Source organism: Rana temporaria, chromosome 6 (genome assembly GCF_905171775.1).
Source record: "Rana temporaria chromosome 6, aRanTem1.1, whole genome shotgun sequence".
Classification (NCBI taxonomy): Eukaryota; Metazoa; Chordata; class Amphibia; order Anura; family Ranidae; genus Rana; species Rana temporaria.
In genome coordinates, this window is record NC_053494.1 from 186,690,943 (window position 1) to 186,712,242 (window position 21,300).

At 40.5% G+C, this 21,300-nt stretch overlaps 1 protein-coding gene across 9 annotated transcripts in view; it reads right to left on the minus strand.

Moving 5' to 3' along the window:
• Window positions 1-10,264: 10,264 nt before the first annotated feature.
• Window positions 10,265-21,300, minus strand: part of FMNL2 (formin like 2) — a 335,632-nt gene continuing 324,596 nt past the window's right edge. For 3 of the 9 annotated variants that reach the window (XM_040357955.1, XM_040357954.1, XM_040357959.1), the window contains one exon: window positions 10,265-10,724. In XM_040357955.1, the coding sequence (XP_040213889.1) occupies window positions 10,615-10,724 (110 nt within the window). In that variant the 3' untranslated portion in view covers window positions 10,265-10,614. Of the gene's footprint in view, window positions 10,725-18,460; window positions 18,555-21,300 lie in introns of all 9 variants that reach the window. The other 6 variants (XM_040357956.1, XM_040357962.1, XM_040357957.1 and 3 more) reach the window with 4 other exon arrangements.

A 21,300-nucleotide genomic window follows, 5' to 3' on the forward strand; every position in this document is an offset into this window, starting at 1 on the left:
GTGCACCTGTACTCAACAACTTGGAATCCTGTCCACATTATTTTAACCCTATAGGGAAATTTGTATCTACAATTTAAAGTGGAAGTAAACCCATCCATAAATTTCATTTCCGGCAACGTAACACTCCCATTGGTTGTGCTCTCAACCAAACTGTCAAACCATCCAATGGCTGGTGTCTAAACTGATCACATGTGCAGCATCACGGCAGTTGTAGATTAAACAGATGCAAAGATGGCAGCTTCATTGGCTGAAAATGATAGGTTTACTTACACTTTAATGGGGCATAAGAACTGAAGCTATTTCTCGATCGCCACCAATCAGATTCTAGCTTTTGGGATACAAGATACAACAGAAGTTGATCAGTGGCCAGATGTAGCTCAAAGTGGTTGTAAACCCTTTTCATGAAATTTGACCTAAGCACATAAATCTGTAGTGTTTACTTATCTCTCTCCATAGCTCTAAGTGTTGTTTTTTTCTGGTGCTCCATTCATTCCTCTGTTATCAGCATGAGTCACTTCTGACAAGTTCTCTGAGGCCCCGTACACACAACCGAGTTTCTCGGCAGAATTCAGCCAGAAACTCGATCGGAGCTGGATTCTGCCGAGAAACTCGGTCGTGTGTACACTTTTCAGCGAGGGAGCCGACGAGGAACTCGTCGGGCCGAATAGAGAACATGTTCTCTATTTCCTTGTTGTTCAATGAGGAAAGTCGGCCCGCCGAGATCCTCGGCGACTTCAACACTGAACTCGACGAGGAACTCGATGTGTTTGGCACGTCGAGTTCCTCGGACGTGTGTACGGGGCCTGACACATAAGATAACATGAGCTGAAAATTTGGAAGATAAGCACACAGCTTATCTTTTCAGAGTACAGCTCTGCATGTTCCTCCGTTCCTCTGTCTATGTGTCCAGATTCCACACCCACTACTGAAAGAGGAAGAAAGATTTCTAACACAATCTGCACTTTCCAAAGAGTGTAGAAAGGGGATAACAGCCGATATACATGTAAAACGTATGTCGGAGGATTTGTTACATCTCTGTGCATCACCAGAGGCTGTTCACTTTACTGGGTATATGTGAGGGTTTACATCCACTTTTATTTCTTAGTAAGTTGCTGCTGATACAAAATGTTGCATTAATTTCTGGTTGGATAAATGTTCAATTTTAAATGTTATGTTATATTGAAATCAACTAAAGTTCTTTATGGTAGAGGAACTCCTATTAACGTGTATTGTGAAGTCACAAAATGATTTGAGCAGCTTCATAAAGTTGTAATTACCAGGGCCGTTCACGTGTTGAGCACAGGTGCATTGAGGGTATTTCACAACATTACAGAATGTATAGAGATTAGATGATGTGAAGGCCAGCAAATGTACATGTATAACCTAAACATACTAACAAGATCTTTAAAACATTAATGCGGGATACACACTGTTTCTTTTTTCGTTCAGCCTGACACAAGTGATGTTAGTACAGCATTCTACCCCGTTGTGCTATTGTGTTCTGACATGGAGCCTATCCCTGCCAGGACACACTGATCAGTGCTTGCAGTCAGGGCTGCTGTTAGGCCTCGTACACACGATAGGTTAACTAGAGGACACCGGTCTGAAGGACCGTTTTCATCGGTCAAAACCGATCGTGTGTGGGCCCCATAGGTTATTTAACCATAGGTTAAAAAAAGCCAACTTGCTTTAACTTGCTTTAATTAACCTATGGATTCCTAACCGATAGGTCAAAACCGATCAATAGTAGGCACAACCATTGGTTAAAAATCCATGCATGCTCAGGATCAAGTCGACGCATGCTTGGAAGCATTGAAGTTCGTTTTTTTCAGCACGTCGTTGTGTTTTACGTCACCGCCTTCTGACACGATCGGTTATTTAACCTATGGTGTGTAGGCATGACGGACCATCAGTCAGCTTTATCGGTTAACCTATGACAACTGTCCTTCAGACCGTTCTCATCAGATGGACTGATCGTGTGTACGAGGCTTTAGAAATCATGGGGCCCTGTATAGCCTATTTTACAGCCCCCCTCTCAAAATATTAAATACATATTTTCAATAAACCCCCCTGTATGTCTCTCCCTGCAGCAGCTGAAAGCTGGCAGAAGGGAGAGGAGAAGCCGGATTTTAACTGTTGCAAGGAGAGACACACAGGGGAGAGATACACAGGAGGACCAGTGCTACCCCCTATCAGCAGCCCTTCTTGCAGCCATTGGCTGCGAGCGCTGAATGCCAATTGGCTACTGGTATTCCAGCATGCCCATTGGACAGAAGCCAGAACGGCTGCTGTACACACTGGCCAAATGTTGGCTGGTTCAACAGAATTCTGCCCGTGAGCACCAGTCTTTACAAACAATGATAAGATTAATTACATTAAGCCGATCTCTTTCTCATGTATGAAAAAAAAAAAAAGACTAAAGTTCCACTTTGAAACTCTTTCACTCATGGACAGCATGCCATGTAGTGTGGGCAAAGCTATCATTAGGAACTGTTACGTTCTGTAAATTATGCACATGTATATTTTGTACTGGACTCTTTGTAATTCCCCCATCATGTCTGCCTGTCATCTCCCAGCTAGAAAGCACTTTAAATCCTGTTACCATTATTAGCTCTTCGAAAGGATCACTTCTACAAATGTGAGTTCGTTATCATTATACAAAATTAGCGTCTGACATTGGCATGTTCTCCTCGGTACATTAGGTACACACGCTTGTGCAAATGTAACAAGTACTGCCAGTTGTACACAAGAAACAAACTGTAAAGTTAAGCAAATGTCAATGTTGTAACTTTGATCCCCAAATGTATTTTTAGTTAAATATAAAAAAAACTATAAGTTAAAATAACATTCAGATTGTATAGCACAGGCTGATGCGATTTTCATTTCTGTTTTATTTTAAACAATATTTACAATATTACCCAGCGGCTAAAGTGGGAATTAAGGAATTATAAAACAAAACAAAAAAACTTAAAAAACTGCACCAACTTTGTAGCAAAATATCTGTACATTTAAAAACAGAGTATCATAAAACTACATACTGTATTAATAGAGGACACCAAAATTGGAAATGTTCAGAAATTATTATAACACAAAATTAAGAAGCAACTCCACCCAAAAATGGTTTTCTGCTTTTAGAGTGCAAGTCTCACTGTCTAGATTCCAGGTTTCCCTTCACCCCATTACAACTGGAAGAAGCAGTGGTTGGCTTTTCAGCCTGACTACAGTTGTGACAAGTCTAAGGCCGCGTACACACGATCGGTCAAAACCGATGAAAACGGACTGAAACTTTTTCATCGGTCCAAACCGATCGTGTGTGGGCCCCATCCATCAGTTAACCCTCGGTCAAAAAAATGTTAGTATGCAAAAGCATCGGTTAAAAACCCGTGCATGCTCAGAATCAAGTCGACGCATGCTTGGAAGCATTGAACTTCATTTTTTTCAGCACGTCATTGTGTTTTACGTCACCGCGTTCTGACACGATCGGTTTTTTAACCTATGCTGTGTAGGCACATCAGACCATCAGTCAGCTTCATCGGTTAACCGTCGAGAACGGTCCTTCGGATCGTTCTCATCGGATGGACTGATCGTGTGTACGCGGCCTAATGATTCATATACACGGAACATCGGAAGCAAATCAAATGCTGTATGTTTTCAGGTGCTTGCTTTGACTTGCATTTAGTTGCTTCACTTTTATCTGGTGAAAAAAGTTACTTCAAACTGCTTCCGTGCTTCTGAGTTGCTTCTGCATTTACATTGACTTGTATGGGGAATAAAAGCAGATCAACAGCAAATGGTTGTGTGATTGACCCTCTGAGGTTTCTGTCTACTTCTATGGTGTTTACAACTAAAGGGTGCATATTATTCATGCCTTCCTTAGGATGACACGGAGAACAATAAGTGAACTTACCACAGCTGTTCTGGGGAAGGACTTGCCCCGTGGAGTGACGGAGAGCAGAGAAAACCAGATAAGTACCTTGCCCTACTATGCCAAGAGCAGAAACTATTTTTGATTCAGTTGCTTTTTAAAGTGTAACACCGCCTTCTAGAGTATTCAACACTGTAAGGCAGGACAGTGAAATCGCCAACTCTCAAAATTATATTTTTTATCCATCTTGTTCTTGTCTGCCTGTACAGGCTTTCCAGGTACTATATGCTTTTTTAGAAATTGTACACAATTTTCATACAGACGCAGCATTCTGTGTGTATACAATTTCCCCACATCAACAAGCACAATGTAAATATTAGGCACGTTTGAGATATCAAGAATCTTGTACCAACATACAAGAACAAGCTAGCTAATAGTAATATTGAGAACATAACAATGACAAGGCGCTCTTGAAATGACATGTGAGTGTCATATATGCACAATGTGATTGGCCCTCAAAGGGCTGACTGACAGCTATATCAGAAGCCCAGAGGGCAGTGTATCCATTAATTCCACACATGGTTAAAAAACAATTGAGATGAACAGTGGTTACCAGTTGATGACCAGCCCGATACCATAGATAGCAGAATATGCTGAGGAACGGGGATACCAATGAGAACTGTGGAATCTGTGTTGGAACATTCCCGCCAGCCGCGGCAAGGAGGCGGGCAGATCCACGTCACAGGAAGTAGACGTCACCAGAAATTATGTAGCAGAAAAAAGGGGATTTGACAAAGGGGGCGTACCCTGAAACATGTTATCCTGGCAACCAGCATGATTCTCTGGTCTGTGCCAGTTTGAGAGTCCACCACTACAGACTTCCTGATTCCAGCTACGCCACTTCCGTTGACGTGGATCTGCCTGCCTCATTGCCGTGGCTGGCGAGAATGTTCCTACTTGGATTTCACGGTTCGCTACGGTACCCGGTTCTTTTCAATGTATCCTGCATGCCTATGGTACAGGGAAGGTCATCAACTGATAACCACCATTCATCTCAACAGTTTTTTTTAAACCTATATGGAATGGATACATGTGTCCCCTGGGCTCTTGATATTACTGCCAGTCAGCCCTTTGAGGTCTAATCACATTGTGCATATATGACACCCACATGTCATTTCAATTGTGCCTTGTTGGTATTATGTTCTCATGTGTTTCTAGCCACTATCCCAGTGGTTACTCCAAGGCAGCCCTTCTAACTGACTACAGATATCTGGAGCAATCATGGCGGATGGACTTTTCACCAAGGTGATGTTAGAGTGTAATGCCCTGTACACACGATCGGTTCGTCTGATGAAAGCGGTCCGATGGACCGTTTTCATCGGACGAACCGATCGTGTGTGGGCCCCATCATTTTTTTTCCCATCGATGAAAAACAATAGAACCTGTTTTAAAATATTGTGATGGTTAAAAAAACGATCGTCTGTGGGGAAATCCATCGACGCATTCTCGGAAGCATTGAACTTCATTTTTCTCTGCACGTTGTTGTGTTTTACGTCACCGCGTTGGACACGATCGGATTTTTAACTGATGGTATGTAGGCAAGACTGATGAAAGTCAGCTTCATCGGATATCTGATGAAAAAATCCATCGGTCCATTTTTATCGGATGAACCGATCATGTGTACGTGGCATTAGAGTCAGTCTAGCACCTTATAAGGCTGTTGTTTGGTTTTAATAGTATTATTGAAAGTGGATGATTTTCCTGCCTTGCCTTACGATTTCAAACCTGCCAGAGAGTGGAGTTGTGCTTTAAGCAGGAGGAACGGGGAGAGGTCGTAAAGTTTTGCTGAAGTTCATGCCGTTATTGTGTTTTATTCTGGTACTTTATTACCCAAAACAGAGTCAGAGGGAAATGTTCTGTAACTCTCCCCTAAAGGCTGTTAAATACTATACAATTTTATTCTTTATACAATAAACATATTAGGATGCTATCAGGTAAGGTCAGCAGAAAAGGAAGTGTTTGAGTGAGAGGGAGGAAAGGAGTTTATGACTTGGTTAAATTGAATTTAGAGTCCTGTTCATGGAATTAGAGTACATAAAATATCTGTAATTGATAAATGTGCTCATTTAAAGGCTTTATCTTGTATGTCTGCAGAGTGGATATTGAAAACAAGCTACGGGTTTGGTTCTTCTGACCATGGCAAGCAAAACTAATAACCGTAAAGAGACATTGGTTGATAATAAAAATATATTTTTTTCCCTTCAGTTAAATGTTACCCACTCAACTTTGTTCTGTAAATAAAATTTGGAACATTATCTGTTTGGTTCTGGTGTGAGGAGCTTTGCCCCTTTAATTTACTGTTATCAATTTCATCTCACTTTTAGGGAAACTACTGAACAAATAGGACAACCCTCTCTGTGCCGTGGTCATGTGATATGTGATGTCAGCACTCTCCCTGCTACCCAGTTCTGGGTGCATATAGATCTCTGTGTGTTTTTTGAGGCTTCAGATGTGGTGAAGGCAAAATGAAACAAGAAAGACTTGTCCATAGACAATCAAAAAGGGGCAGATCCAGAAAAATGATTTACACATGAAATGCAAGACACTGGCATTAGCAAATATACAAACGTATATTCAGCTAAAATAGTGTACTGCTTACAGATTTCTTAAAAGAAACCCATAATTTGTTCTTAGCAGCCAAACTAACACTCATGCTTTACAAAAAGCACACACCTTCATAGTGCCGACCAACAGGGCAGTCATCAGAAATTTTGGGGGCCCTTACAAAGCTTTAGGCCTGGGCCCCACTCTCCAGCCGCAAGCTGAGAACCGGTGAGGGGGGTTCTGCCCAGTCATCTATCTCTTCTCTCTCGAGCGAGCGGGGGGGGGGGCGTCCGGGCCCCTGGGGACATTTGGGCCCCTTACAGGTGTAATGCCTGTATCCCCCTGATGGCTACCCTGTCATCCAACTTCCTGAAGAGCAAAAATCCAAATTTTTGGGAGTAGAACAGACATGCATACTCCGCCACCCTTCAGCACTTAGTGCCTGAGCAGAGCAGCTATCACAGCCGTACCTGGAGTATTCAAATACCAGCTCAGAAATTCAGTGGGAGTTCCAATAGTGCAAGATGTGGCCACAACTGAGATGGTATAAGAAGGTAATTTATAGTGCTTTGTTGTGCAGTATCATTGTTACTTTGGGTGCTCATAACATAGTACAGATTTATTTTAATGTGACCATAATGCAAGGTCTTATTTAAAGCTCCTTATCATTTCCATCAGAAGTACAACCCAATACTCAGCCTGTTTTAGTAGTACAATGCCCAAGCTTTAGTTGGATGGGCACGCAGTGTAGTCTGACAACAGGAGGGTTACTTTTTGTCTGGGTCTGCCCCCTTTCATGCTGAATGCAGTTCCAATGCACAGGCAGCAAAGATTTGAAGTTGACTATACTTAAGCAGAAATTAGGCACCTTTCTGTGGTGTTTTCAATTATGCATTGTAGTGATGAGCCATGCTGCATGTGCATTCTCCACATAGGTCTATTGAATGCACTGGCACTTGTGAAACCAACAGGCACCAAGGTGCATCTCTACAGACAAGTGCATGAGCTTTGATAAGCAGAAAAAAATTGAAGAAAGCGGACTGGTTACCCACTTGGGTTAGATGAATCCTTATTGGCTGCACCAGACTGTAAGATATCAGCTTACTGCTTTCTCAAAAAATGACACCCAATTGAAAGCAGATCCATTTTGCCCCAGTTTTTATAAATTTGCTTCTGCATGAACAAAATTAACCTGTTAATAGGACATTACGTTTGACAGCAATAGATGAACCCATGCTTCTTCAGGCCCCAGTCCAGCACCAATTTTAAATGATATATATATAAACTCCTTATCTTGTGATACATTGCCTAACAATAGTACTCCCTAGACCTGGCCTGTGTCTGAGAGTTCATTCCAGTTATACTAGAGAGACAGTGGATCACTGGACTGGAATCAGAGTTTTTGTTCTGAAAACCAACCACACTTATATTATCAAATGTGCTGCTTTGACAGTGGTTTTAAGCAAAGGTAATAAAAATGTGGCCATTGTGCTATTATGTGCTTGGTGCCCGATGACTGTGACTTGGTCGCAGGCTTCTTGTATTGAGCTTTTGGGACATGCAGCAGTTCCTCTGTCCTTTTAAACTCAGCACAGTCTCTCTGTCATGTCTTCAGGTGCCACTGCCCACTGGTCATTACAGGATGTGTAAAAACATAACCTACATCTATATCAGAATGACTGAGCGAGTGCTAAGTGTAAAATGACAGATTGATTATGGTGTGCATATTTAAGGCTGTATGTGCATATTTCATATTTATAGTGATCAGCAGTGCAAGAGGGCAGTGATCACCTACCAAAACATTTGCTAGGCGATAAGGATGCTTGCCAATATGGATACTGTGGTCAAGAGTTTAACCCCATTACCAAAATTCATATAAGACTTTCTTTGAGCCTGAGCTATAGCACAAGTCTAGACACAAGCTAGACATATTAGGCTAGATAATGGTCTATGCTGCCCCTTAGTAACCAACTACTCACATGAATGTCTCTAGGGAAAATGATAAACACTGACTGTCCTTCTTTTAAAAAGCTTTCAAACCCAAGTCTGCAATAAGTTATAATCCAAAACCTCCTTTATGGCAAGTGAAATGTACTTCTCAGAGAGTTGAGGAAGTGGCCAGGTGATTGCACCCATTGCGGCTCCCCCAAAACGTAAATTTCAGTTAGGCAAGGGGCTAGCCTATAAAAGAAACCTAGTGAGCCTTATGGCCAAAATGGAGCAAGGCAGTGAATGAATGTTATTTACAAAGTGGAAGAAATCATTGCCCTGCCTTTTTTGGGAAGGAGGGGTAACAGGGCAAAAAAAAAATAATCCCTGTTGTTCACTGTTTAGGAATTTTGAGAACGCTTTTACTACAAATGTTATATAAACCATTTTCTTTAGCATTTAAATCCTATGGTAAAAATTCAGTTAGTGTGCCATTCATTAGTGCTAGCTAATTACAAAAACAACTTCCTTTTAGATTTGTAAAACCTTAATGTGCACAGTTTTTTTTTTTTTTTTTTTTTACTGAATAATGATTCAGGACAAATATGTATGAAAACTGAAGTGTATGCTAATGATCTGTTCCAGGTTTTCCTTCTTTTTTGATAGGTGCAGTGTTTTTAATCATGTCCGTCACACACACACACACCAAAAGCCCTTGAAAATTAAAGAAGAACTCCACTGTGCACACTTTGCATCTAAAATCACCACATTAACCTCATAAAAATTCTGAAGAAGGCCTTTTTTCAGGCCTCTGTGCACATACCGACTCTTTACCTTTGTTCTTTGTATAGGCCATCCTCCACCTTTGTTTGTCATAGCTAGGTAGGCCTAAACCAAGAAACAAATATTAGCTCCCTTGATGCACTGGAAGTTTTCCCTTGTTTACTCTGGCATGAGCTATGCTGTGAAACAGAATGATATAGCAGAGGAAATCCATGCGTGGAATTTGTGGCAGTATCGGATAATTAGGTCTCGTCTATCAGGAACAGTAGGTAAAAGTATTAATTACTGTATTTATTGGCGTATAACACTCACTTTTTTACCCTGAAAATAGAGGGTAAAGTGTACCTGCGTGTTATACACAGGGGGCCGTGGAAAGTTTTTTTCCTGAAACTTCCCTCTTAAAGTTAGGGTGCGTGTTATACGCCTGTGCATGTTATACGCCGATAAATACGGTAGTTATATTTAGTAGCTTTAAAAGCTGTATTTTGTAAAAAGTAACTCCAGGAAACATGGAAAATCAATCAGTGACCTGCTAATGCAGTTCAAGCATCAGTGTAAAATTTAAAAATCTCCACTTTATCTCACTAGCTTAGTTTACATCTACATTCTGCGTTTTACGCAACTGGATAAGGCAGATTTTACATTGTAGTTGCGGCCTAGGCTCCTTCCACATGACTCTGTGTTAAGCAACCTCCCTCTAAGAACTACCAAGAACGGTGCTTGGAACCAGGAACACCTAGCCTGCATTTTCACATGTTCAAATTTGGATAAGTATACTGTCAGCTAAAGGCTGTAGCAAGGCGAGCATCAACTGTTTAGGTAGATCAAGTGACCTGAATGAGTTTAAATGCATACATGTCATATTTTCCTGGAGTGTACCTTTAAAACAATTGTCCGTGTTTTACTTAGGCTGGAGTTCTTCTTTAAAGACCATTAAGTGCAACGTAAGCACAAGACTGACACAGCACGCTAATGCTTTTTTTTAAGGACCCCTTCCATCGATCCGTACTTCAGTTTCACATATTTACAAATCATCGAGAAACCTATAGCGACTACTGGGGGTCACTCTTTTCGACATGTATGTAACAAAAGTAAAATCATGTATTTTACATTTTGGTTAAAAATACTGAGTAACGTATTGGTGTGAATGCTACCTGACCAAACCCCATCTATTGCTTGGATCTGTCTGACCAGGTATTTTGGATTTAGGCACTTGTTAGCTACAGTCGGATACACATCTGTTCGGAGTGGACAGCCCAGCACGTTTCAGTCACTATGCACATTTTTTTTTTCTGTCCAGTTTAAGCCCTTGGCAGTTCAATGGTTAAAAAAATGGCATTGTTTACAAAGCTGCAGTCACGGCGAGGGCGGCGTCTTGTGTATTGTGCAAGGGATACGTCACACACACATACACGGGTGGCGAATTCTCCGTCTCATACGGGTATTTCAGCACCATTGACAGAGCGCAGGTTCTGGTCGTCAAATCGCTTCCTTACGCTTCTCCTCACCGCGTCGGCTCTCCTATAGGGCTGGCTTCTAAGATCTGGAACAGGACAGAAGAGTTAGGGACAAGTCTGACAGACTAGAGCTAAACAGAAAGAAATAAAAAATCTGGGAGCCAATCAAAGCAGCTTTTGGAGGGAATAAGTGCTTATTGGATTTATAGACAGAATTGTTCAAATTAATTTCTCTGTAAACAGTGGCAATTTGCTATTGTATTCATTTTCTCCTTAACATTTGCTGTTTAGGTTCCTAGTTGATAGAGGAGTTCAAAATAATTACAGTAGGAAGTTGAACTCCTTTAGGCAGCATTCATACCTAAGCATCGCGTTTTCTGAGAGTTTTTTCTGGCATTTTTTCAGGTGATTGTATGGTTTTTGAGCATTTTTGTACAGCCTTTTCTAAAGCGTTTTATGTTTCATCATTTATTGCTATGTTTTTCAGCTTTTCATCCACTTTTATTTATTTATTTACTTTTTTTTTGTGTTAGGGGTTAAAGGTTATGGTTAGGGGTTCATTTCTTTATTTTATCTATTTATTTTGTTAGGTTAGGGCTAGGATTAGGGCTAGGATTTATTATTAGGGATTAATATTAGGGTAAGGGGTTAGGTTTTTATTTATTTTTATTTGCATTTATTTATGATTATTATTATTTAATAATGTGTTTTATTTAATTTTTATATATTCATGAATTATTATTATTTATTTTAAGTGATTGTTATTTTTATAGGAAAAAAACTGTTATACTTACCTGCTCTGTTGAAGTGGATTTGCACAGAGCAGCCCAGGTCCTCCACTTCTCCGGTCCCTTTTCTGTGATCCTGCCTCCTCCCTTCTGTTCAGTGCCCCCACAGCAAGCAGCTTGCTATGGGGGCACCCTAGCTGAATCACAGCTCCCTGTGTCCATTCAGACACATAGCCCAACCTGGCCCCACCCCCTCTTTCCCCTGATTGGCTAGCTGATTTTTATTGAGATTCTCCCTCCTGATTGGCTGAGACACAGATGACTGAGACACTTGTGGACATCACTGGACTGAGAGGGACCTCAGGTAAGTGTTAAGGGGGCTGAGGGGGGGCTGCTGCACACAGAAGGCTTTTATCTTAATGCACAGAATGCGTTAAGATAAAAAAAAACCTTCTGCCCTCACAACCACTTTAGTTAATTATTGCATTTGAGCAGAAAAACGCTCAGAAAAACGCAACAAAATGCGCTAAAACACTTGAATCAATAATTTCTATAGAACAAAAGAATGCTTCAAAAACTAGCCCCAAACTTTTTTTTAGCTTCTGACATTTTGTTTCAGGGGACTTGTAGTGTATATGTGAACTATCTCCATATAGAAAAAAAAAAATTCTCCTCCAGCGTTTTGTAGTATTTGAGCTTCAAGCTACAAAACGCTGAGGTGTGAATGGGGCCTTAAGGCCAACCATCAAGAAACAAGATAGGTGCTAACCTCCTTCTGAAAGTGCTAACTTCCTTGGCCTCATTTGAATACGCTGATTTCAATACTTTCTGAGCTACTGACCTGGAACAAGCATCTCAAAAGCTAAGGCCCCATACACACGTCCGAGAAACTCGACGGGCAAAACACATAATTTTGCTCGTCGAGTTCCTTGTGAAGCCACCTAGGATGTCGGCGAGCCAAGTTTCCCCGTTGACTAACATGAAAATAGAGAACATGTTCTCTATTTGGCCCGACGAGATCCTCGTCGGTTTCCTCGGCCGAAAGTGTACACACGGCCGGGTTTCTCGGCAGAATAAAGCTCTGATCGAGTTTCTGGCTGAATTCTGCCGAGAAACTCGGTCGTGTGTACGGGGCCTCAGTCACCTGGCATGCTGGTTGTACCCAAGTTGATTGATCAATCAACTTGGTACTTTCAGCCTGACTATACACGGTTCAAATCTCTGCCGGTTCCTGCTGAACCGTCTGAGACTCTAGCTGTGTATGGCCTGCCTAATGCCTAGTACACACTATCAGTTTTTGTATCACTCAGCGGGCTGAATGAAAAAAAAGTCTCACCGCCGAGCTATTGTGTTTTGACAGGAGGACTGCACCCCCTGCCAGAACACACCAGTTAGCGCTCACAGCCATCAGATGCTGGTTTTCCCGCACGCCCATTCGGCCGACTTCTGTCGGACCGGCTGGTGTACACATGGGCCAAATGTTGTCCGGTTTCTATTGAACTGGCTGACACCAGCCCATGTGTATCAGGCTTATATGGGGATCTTTTAAGGGAAAGATTTAAACTACATTTTATTTAATTAAATAATGTGAGAGTTTACTTATTTTGTGATCTACTGCACACATCTATAATAATTATCTTCTAAATGCTGTACTAGTAAATAACCCTATATAAGCAGGTCTAATTACAGCCCAACTCCAGGTTTTTATAAAGTGCTTGGGTTCTAATTATTAAGATTTTGCCACGTTTTCCAGCCCCAAAATCACTGAGATTGGATGTAAGGATAAATCACTTAAACAGAGATGCAAAGAGCAATTTAAACATTTGTAGAGCACCATGTTTGTGAAAAATAGTGTTTCTTTTTCGTTCATCTTGGGACACTGAGCATCTTTATATTCATAACTATAGAGTTATGCTGAGACCTTCAGGTGATTGGACACTGGCAAAAAAAGTCCACTTCCAGAAATAACCACTCCTTGTTTGGCCAGGTTCTATTTTTTTTTGTAATTTTCTTCGGTAATGGTCATGTCAATGCAGCTTTAAGAATGAAAATAGCTCAACTGTTCCAGCTGGGTTTAGGGGAATGTCATTACCCAAATCCATGTCCTGTGGCTTTTCTACGCTCAGGCCTCGTACACACGACCGAGAAACTTGACAGGGCGAAACACATCATTTTGCTCGTCGAGTTCCTTGTGAAGCCGTCGAGAAACTCGACAAGCCAATTTTCTCCATTCCCGTCAAGGAAATAGAGAACTTGCTCTCTTTTTGGCTCGTCGAGTTTCTCGACAGTTTCCTCGACGAAAATGTACACGTGACCGGGTTTCCTCTGCAAAGAAATATCTCTTGCTGGTTTTTGCCGAGAAACTCAGTCGTGTGTACGAGGCCTCAGACGATTGGTACTCAGACCCCACACTGTAAAGGAGCGGCCTGTAATGTTGCTGGTCAGCACTTGGCCCTGCGTAACATAAGCTTGTGCAATAATACATTGCCTTGTGGACTGGTAGGGTTTTCTACATTATTGCAATATGTATATGAATTCCTTTTTTTTTTGTGTTATATCTTCATATTTTTCTCCACATTTTCCTGCAGACATACGGTCCATAAAGTGACAGTTACAAGGATCCGGATAAACTATAACAATGGCATAAGCAATTGCAGCAACAGGGACAGGATTTGCAACTTTTGGTGCTAAAGTGGTTCATAGCTCATGGACGGGAAGGGGAAAGGGGGGCTTTTTTTTGCCATGCTGTGTGCTGAAGGACCTTGTTCCTTTGTTGTCTCACTTCCTTTGTCTCACTGTGTGATGGTGTCATCAGGAAATGAGGGGGGCTCTTCCCAAGTGGAACAGAGACAAAAAACAAAACAGCACAGAGGTTCTCTAACCCTTCTCATGCAATCCAACAGTGACAAAAGAGTGGCTGAAGTGGGGCCTTGTCTTAACAGGTACAGGCTTCCTTGATGATGCCTATATTTTGGTTTGCGATTTTTGTAGGTGCAATTAAAATAAGCTCTCATCTTTCAACAACTAGAAGTAAGAATGATGACACTATCTATCAGTTTCTTCAGTTGGTCCCTCCCTCTTGCCCCTCTTCTTCCATCACACAGATTGACCCAGATCTTTACTCTCCTTAGGGTATATAGAACCCCTAATTCTTGCATTCCATAGGCTTGAAATCTGATCCAGCCTGTGCCAGGTGTGGTAATTCTGGTGCTCTTATACATCTTCTGTGGCAGTGCCCCAAACTCCAGAGATTTTTGGAGGAGGTGGCTCACACACTTAATGGGCTTTTGGATGTAAATAAATCTGTTGAACCACATACATGCCTATTGGACTACCTTGATTCTTATTTTTACACTCCTTCAATGTCGAATATTATTTTGTGTGGTCTCTTTGTGGCTCGCAGACAAATTGCCCTTAGGTGGACCTCTCCATATACTCCTACTTTACCTGACTGTATTTTTGACCTCCATAGGTTATTTCTTTTGAAAAACATACATGTTTTTTAAGAAACTCAATGGGGGTCATTTACGAAAGGCAAATCCACTTTGCACTACAAGTGCACTTGGGAGTGCAGTCGCTGTAGATCTGAGGGGTAGATCTTAAATCATTTGCAGGCTAAAATGCTGTTTTTTTTTATTCTCCTTGCATGCCCCCCTCAGATCTACAGGGACTTCAAGTGCTCTTTCAAGGGCACTTGTAGTGCAAAGTGGATTTGCCTTTCGTAAATAACCCCCAATGAGTAAGTTTGATGCTATTTGGTCACAATGGATCGAGTTTATGTTCCCTTTATTGGAATAGACCAACTTGAAATATAAATATTGTTTATATATAATCCTTTTAGAGTTTTTTTATTTTATTTCTCTTTTTTCGTTTGTTTTGATGGTCATATATAGTTGATATTATTTAGTAATAATTATAATTTTCTGCTAATATGTTTTTTTTTTTATTTATTTATTTTGTTGTATTTTTTAAGTCCTGTGTGACGTGTTTTGTATGTTCTGCCTTTATTTTTCAAAATGTTTGACTTAATTAAATAAAATCTGATTTAAAAAAAAGGAATGATGACATTCTAAAACCGTAGCATGGCTGTAAAGAAACCAGATACTTTGAGCATTGCTTGCTATTGGCTATTCCCCTAGAGGAGTTCCTCTGACTACCACAGATTTCCCAGTGTCAGCGCAGGCAGATATATTTCTGTGCCAAGTTTTTAGTGGGAAAATTGTCAGTCTATGGGAAGACTAACAGTTCAGGTAATAACTGGCACTAAAACAAGTATTAGTTTTTGTCTATCTAGCATACATTAGTGGATGAAATCCAATACCTGATGGGTTACTATGGTTTAATGCAATTGTGGCATCCAAATGTACTCTTGGGCAAAATGAAGAACTGTCTGTGTTACCCACAACTAGTAAACTAGTAGTAACATACACCAGAAGAAAATAAGATGGACCTAAATGGTTGTTATGGGTAACAGTGACAGTTCCCTTGTCAGGAAGCCACGTTTTTCCTACCATTGACCTAGTAAAGCACAGTAAGGAATATATGAAGTAATTTGTGAGTGCACTTTAAAGCCTATCATGAAATTATGTTCTAACCTACCCGGACAATAATAAAAGTAAATTTGTGATATCAAAATATGTTTCTGTTATTGGTTGGCACATGATAATGCCCAGATAATATGATAGAAGTAACGTGAACTGTATAGATGTATAAATGACAGTTCCAAGCTGATCGTTTGCTATGGCTAGCAATACATTTTCCTGGTGCCTATCCATGGCATCATACATGTGGTAGTAGCCCCGCCTACTTACACCCACAGGACTAGTGCATAGCTATAAAAAGTTAACAACCACACAACAGCCCATTCTAGTCACCTTGCTGTTCCTAAAGTTGATTCTAAGGCCCCACTATATGGCTGGGCTGCAGCCACCAAAAGTAATTGCTGTAATTGCTCCAGCAGTATCTGGACATCGTAGGCACCTTATGCAAAAGATGTCAGCACCCGACAGGCAGGAGAGCCAATCAGGTTCTACTATGGCGTGTTCTATCAGCACTACTGTTGGGCTTAGTAGCCCTCACTACACTTGTCTTTTGTGGGAAACCAGTAGCCTACTCACTTTCTTATATGATAGGATTTGTTGAAACTTCCCCCCTTGGTAGCTAGTAATTGATCTACCACATTTATGCTTTCATGGAGGCACCAGGAAAACAGAAAATTGTATCATACCGTAATTTTTCTTTCCTGGTGCCTATCCATGGCAGCATACTGAACCCACCCAGTTCATTTCTAGGGATGTACATGGAATGAGCTGTTGTGTGGGTGTTAACTTTTTATAGCTATGCACTGGTTCTGTGGGCGGAAGTAGGCGTGGCTACTACCACATGTATGCTGCCATGGATAGGCACCAGGAAAGGAAAATTGTGGTAAGTATTATACAATTTTCTGTTTTCTTTCTTGTACATGGAGCCAACTCTCCACATGGTGAAATCTTTTTGAAACCTTTATGCCGAGGCTGCAGCAAGTACAGACTGCAGTATTTAGATCTATTGAGAGTTATAAGAAACTGTAGGTTTCAGCATCTATCCAAAACTGAAATATCAGTTATGAAGTCAGCATTTCTGAATTAAATATTCTTTATTTTAACAAGCCATGAGATGTCATAAAAGATTAAGAGCCAAGTGTGTATATATGCACTGGGGTGCTATTACGAATAAGTGGCAATGCACATTTAGCATGCACTGTTGTGTGTCATATTAATGATAGAAAAAATTGAAGGGGTCTTAAAAGCATACTTATTATCCTTATCAATGGACAGTCATTAGTCAAGGCTAATATTAAAGCTGGCAGCTTTGGCCATGCAGAATGGGGTGCAGCTTATACTTAAAATCAGTCTAGTGAACAGTGTTTCTGCTATTATTAGAGATGAAATATCAGTTTTGTAGAGTATGACCCATTAAAAGTCTAAAGATATGTAAGTGGGCTATTAAAGTGCACTCATTACCTACACAAAGTGGAAACGGCCATTTTGTAAGAGGAGAACCATTTATCTAGAAATTAGCGCTTCATATAAAACAGTAAATCTGGCCATGCACTAGTAGATTTGCAAGTGAACATTTGTTAAAATATTTGTACAAAAATTCTCAGTGCATTCAATGACTTGACAAATGTTTGAAAGCACTTCAAAATATAATTTTATGTTAACATTCGATTTTAGAATGAATGCAATTTCCAGAAGGAAAACTACATGCATTGTTAGAAAAAGAGAAAAAGTTTCCTTCCTGTTCCTTTGAATTTTCTTGTCACTGTGGTTGAAAATAAATGTTGATTTGACCCCACTAAGGCCCCGTACACACAAGAGGATTTATCCGCGGATACGGTCCACCGGACCGTTTCCGCGGATAAATCCTCTCGAGGATTTGCAAGGATTTTGATCCGATGGAGTGTACTCACCATCGGATCGAAATCCGCGCCGAAATCCCATCGCGATGACGTGTCGCGCCGTTGCCATGATGATGACGCGGCGACATGCGCGACGCTGTCATATAAGGAATTCCACGCATGCGTCAAATCATTACGACGCATGCGGGGGATTCATTCGGACGGATTGATCCGGTGAGTCTGTACAGACCAGCGGATCAATCCTTTGGGATGGATTCAAGCGGATAGATTTGAAAGCATGTCTTCAAATTTTTTTCCGCTTGAAATCCATCCCAGGGGATAAAAATCCGCGGAAACAGATCCGCTGGATTGTACACACCAGGGGATCTATCCGCTGGAGCCGTTCCGCGGATCAATTCCAGCGGATGGATCCTCTCGTGTGTACGGGGCCTAATGATTAGAAAATTGAACAAACATTCTTATAATAAAAAAATATATACAAAATTTTACTAGTACAAGGCCAGTTTCATTTTATTGACAACATTGTAGAAATAGTCCCTCAAGTCTATTCTTCCCACTGAAGGAACAGTAACTTATTGACGAAGAGTAAGCATATTTACAAGATGGCCATCTCCACTGTGCTTATTGACAGAAATAGTCATAACTGGTCTGGCATACAGAGAGAGGAGGAAACCAAGTAAAAAATAATGCTTGCCAGCTCTGTGTATCCTCCACCACCGGTGTGCTAGATGAATTCCTTACCCTCGAATGAACATTTGGAAATTTAGTGATATTATTCTTCTTTAGGGCTAAACAGAAGAAAACATAACATGATGGTTAAATAAAAACATGGGTGAGTGGTGAAGATAGTCTGAACTCAGAATTCAGTTCCTCGGATCAGTTAGCCACTGAAGCAAGAAGGAAAGAGGGATAGCCAGGGCCAAGTTAAGCAGAGCAAGGCAGGGAACAAGATAAATGCCCTGTTAGCATAAGAAGCTTTAAATTATTGTTTTTTAGAATTGTGACAGGTGTAAAGGCAAGCTGCGTTGAAAATTGGCTCCAGATAGATCATTAATACAGTAACAATACCTGTTGAAGAGTAGCAGAAATAAAGCCTTCCCAAGAAACGGACACAATCTGGGAAGTACAAACTCACAAAAACACCTAGAATGCTCTAATATTCTATTTATACATGCGCTGTTATGAGTTTGCACTTAATTTTTAGAGAGTCAGCCCACCCTGAAATTTTAGTTTATGGTGATCTAGAAAGTTAAACCACCCGATGGTATCTTATATCTCCCGGGGCTTTATTGGTAAGATCTCTGCACTTGAGTTCCCAGGTATGCACACCTGCTGTGGACATATGAGGAGTTCCCGTTTTTTCTGCTTGATGGTTTATTAATTTAAAAATTTGGATGGAAATACAAATCTCCTGGCAGGAAGAGAGCTGGGAATTGTTGCAGTGAAATCCTATTTGTGGAGAATCCAGGGCATACAAGAAACCAGGTTCCTAGCCCACCAGGCATCATCTATAACTTTTGGGTGGTCTGACTCTTTAAAATGCATCAGAAAAGTGTTTTGTATAGTAAGTAAGATCAGCACATGCTACTATATACAATTTTTTCTAGTTTCGAGACAATGTTAGAGTTTATCTATATGACCATTAAAAAAAAGAAAATGTGTGTATTAGTTATATAACCAAAAGGCATTCACAAATTACGATAATTCCTGACAACAATGTCTATTGTGATCGACAATGAACATAAATGATATTGTCTCAAAAGTGAAAAAACTGAGAAATATAAATGTTTGGAGGAGAAAGAATTTCATGCTTAGAATGCAGTAATTTCTCATGCAAATATGACATGCAGTGAAAACACAGCGAAAATACAGCAAGGATCTGAAGTTAAGTATAAAGGAACATTCATGTATGGTCACAAAACAGAGTAAACATTTTTGGCAAAACACGGAGCTCAAAAGGAAATTACACAAAATATAGTTTGGCTTTGATCACTTTAAACAGTGTATATACTTTTTTTTCTGTGAGAGCTGAGAAGTCACATTGTTTTTGTTTTTTCTTTGCTTTTTTTTTTTTTCATTTTGTGTGGTAAAACAAGAATGTGGCCTAAGATTTCAATAGCAACCAGTGACATGTGACAAAAGAACCCAAATTCAAATTTTGAATTAACTAAATTCATTCAAGGTGCATTGTTATAATTATAATACAGGATTTATAAAGTGGCAACAGTTTGCGCAGAGCTGTAAAAAATTAAGGGAGACACAACAGTTAAAATACAAATCAATACAAAAGGTTTCAGAGGGCCCTACCCATGAGAGCTTACAATGAAAAAGGGATGTAGGTGCATCAAAACTAAAGGTGTACAAGTGTTGCAAATCATTTCTTGTAGAAGAAAGACACAGCCCTGGTAGGAAAGCCTGTCCCCTGCCAGCATGCTGCAGAGAAGGACCCTTGCTCTCATTGTGGAAGCAGTTGTCTCTCTGCAAAGCTCCAACACAACCCCTGCTAAGTCAGACCTTTAGCTTTGCAATCAGCAATGCTCATGCTCCCTTCTGATTGGGGAGATCTAGCATCTGACTTAGCAGGGGACATTCCTACTGTCCCATTGCTATAGCTATTGGTTAATGAGTAGCCCCACTGGCCAATAGGAATGTACAGGAGACAACATGGGGTGGGCAAGCTTCAGCACTATCAGTAAGAACTGAAAAGATGTCTTTCATAGCGGCTTTAAATTCAGCCGTAACATGATGGTTTACAAAGCCTGATAAAGGTTTATGCACATCTAGGTGCCTGTACTGCATATCCTGTCGCAGTTTGCCCCCCTTCCACCAGCTAAATCTCTTTATCAGTGACATAAACATGCACTTTAGAAATATTTGTTCATTTCTCTATTCTGACAGGTTGGAACACATAAACTGTTGGGGATACAGTAGGACTGGATTTGATCAATACTACCACCTTATGAAATCATTTTATTGGAAATGATATAGAAACCTTAAAGGAATTTTGTCCATGGGACTTTGATGCGTCGTGCCAAATAAAGTTGATAAGAAGTTTTCTTAAAAAGTACAAAATTTATTCCATATTAAGGTTAAAACCAGACACATTGGACAATACATCATGTCATAATAAAATAGACAAAATACACATATGTTGACGTAAATTAGTTAGATGTATAAAACATTACAATTACACTCAAATTGGTGCACATCAGACTGAAATCTACTTTTTTTTTTTAATTGTTATCAACTTTATTTGGCGCAATTCACCAAAGTCCCATGGGCAAAATTCAATTTAGGTTTCTACATGGTTTAAGGGACTGAGTTTCATCAATGTCTACCTACGTAATTGTGGCCCTAGTTTTTTTGTATATTGGAGGTCATATCTAACCAACATCCTCAAGCGTGCATGTAATTGTCTCCAGCAGATTCAACGTCTCCTCCCAGTGTGATGACATCATAGCCACTCCCCATCTGGCATGTTGCTACCTCTGGGGAAGTCCAATTGAGATGCAGTGCATCAAGTAGGAAGTAGCT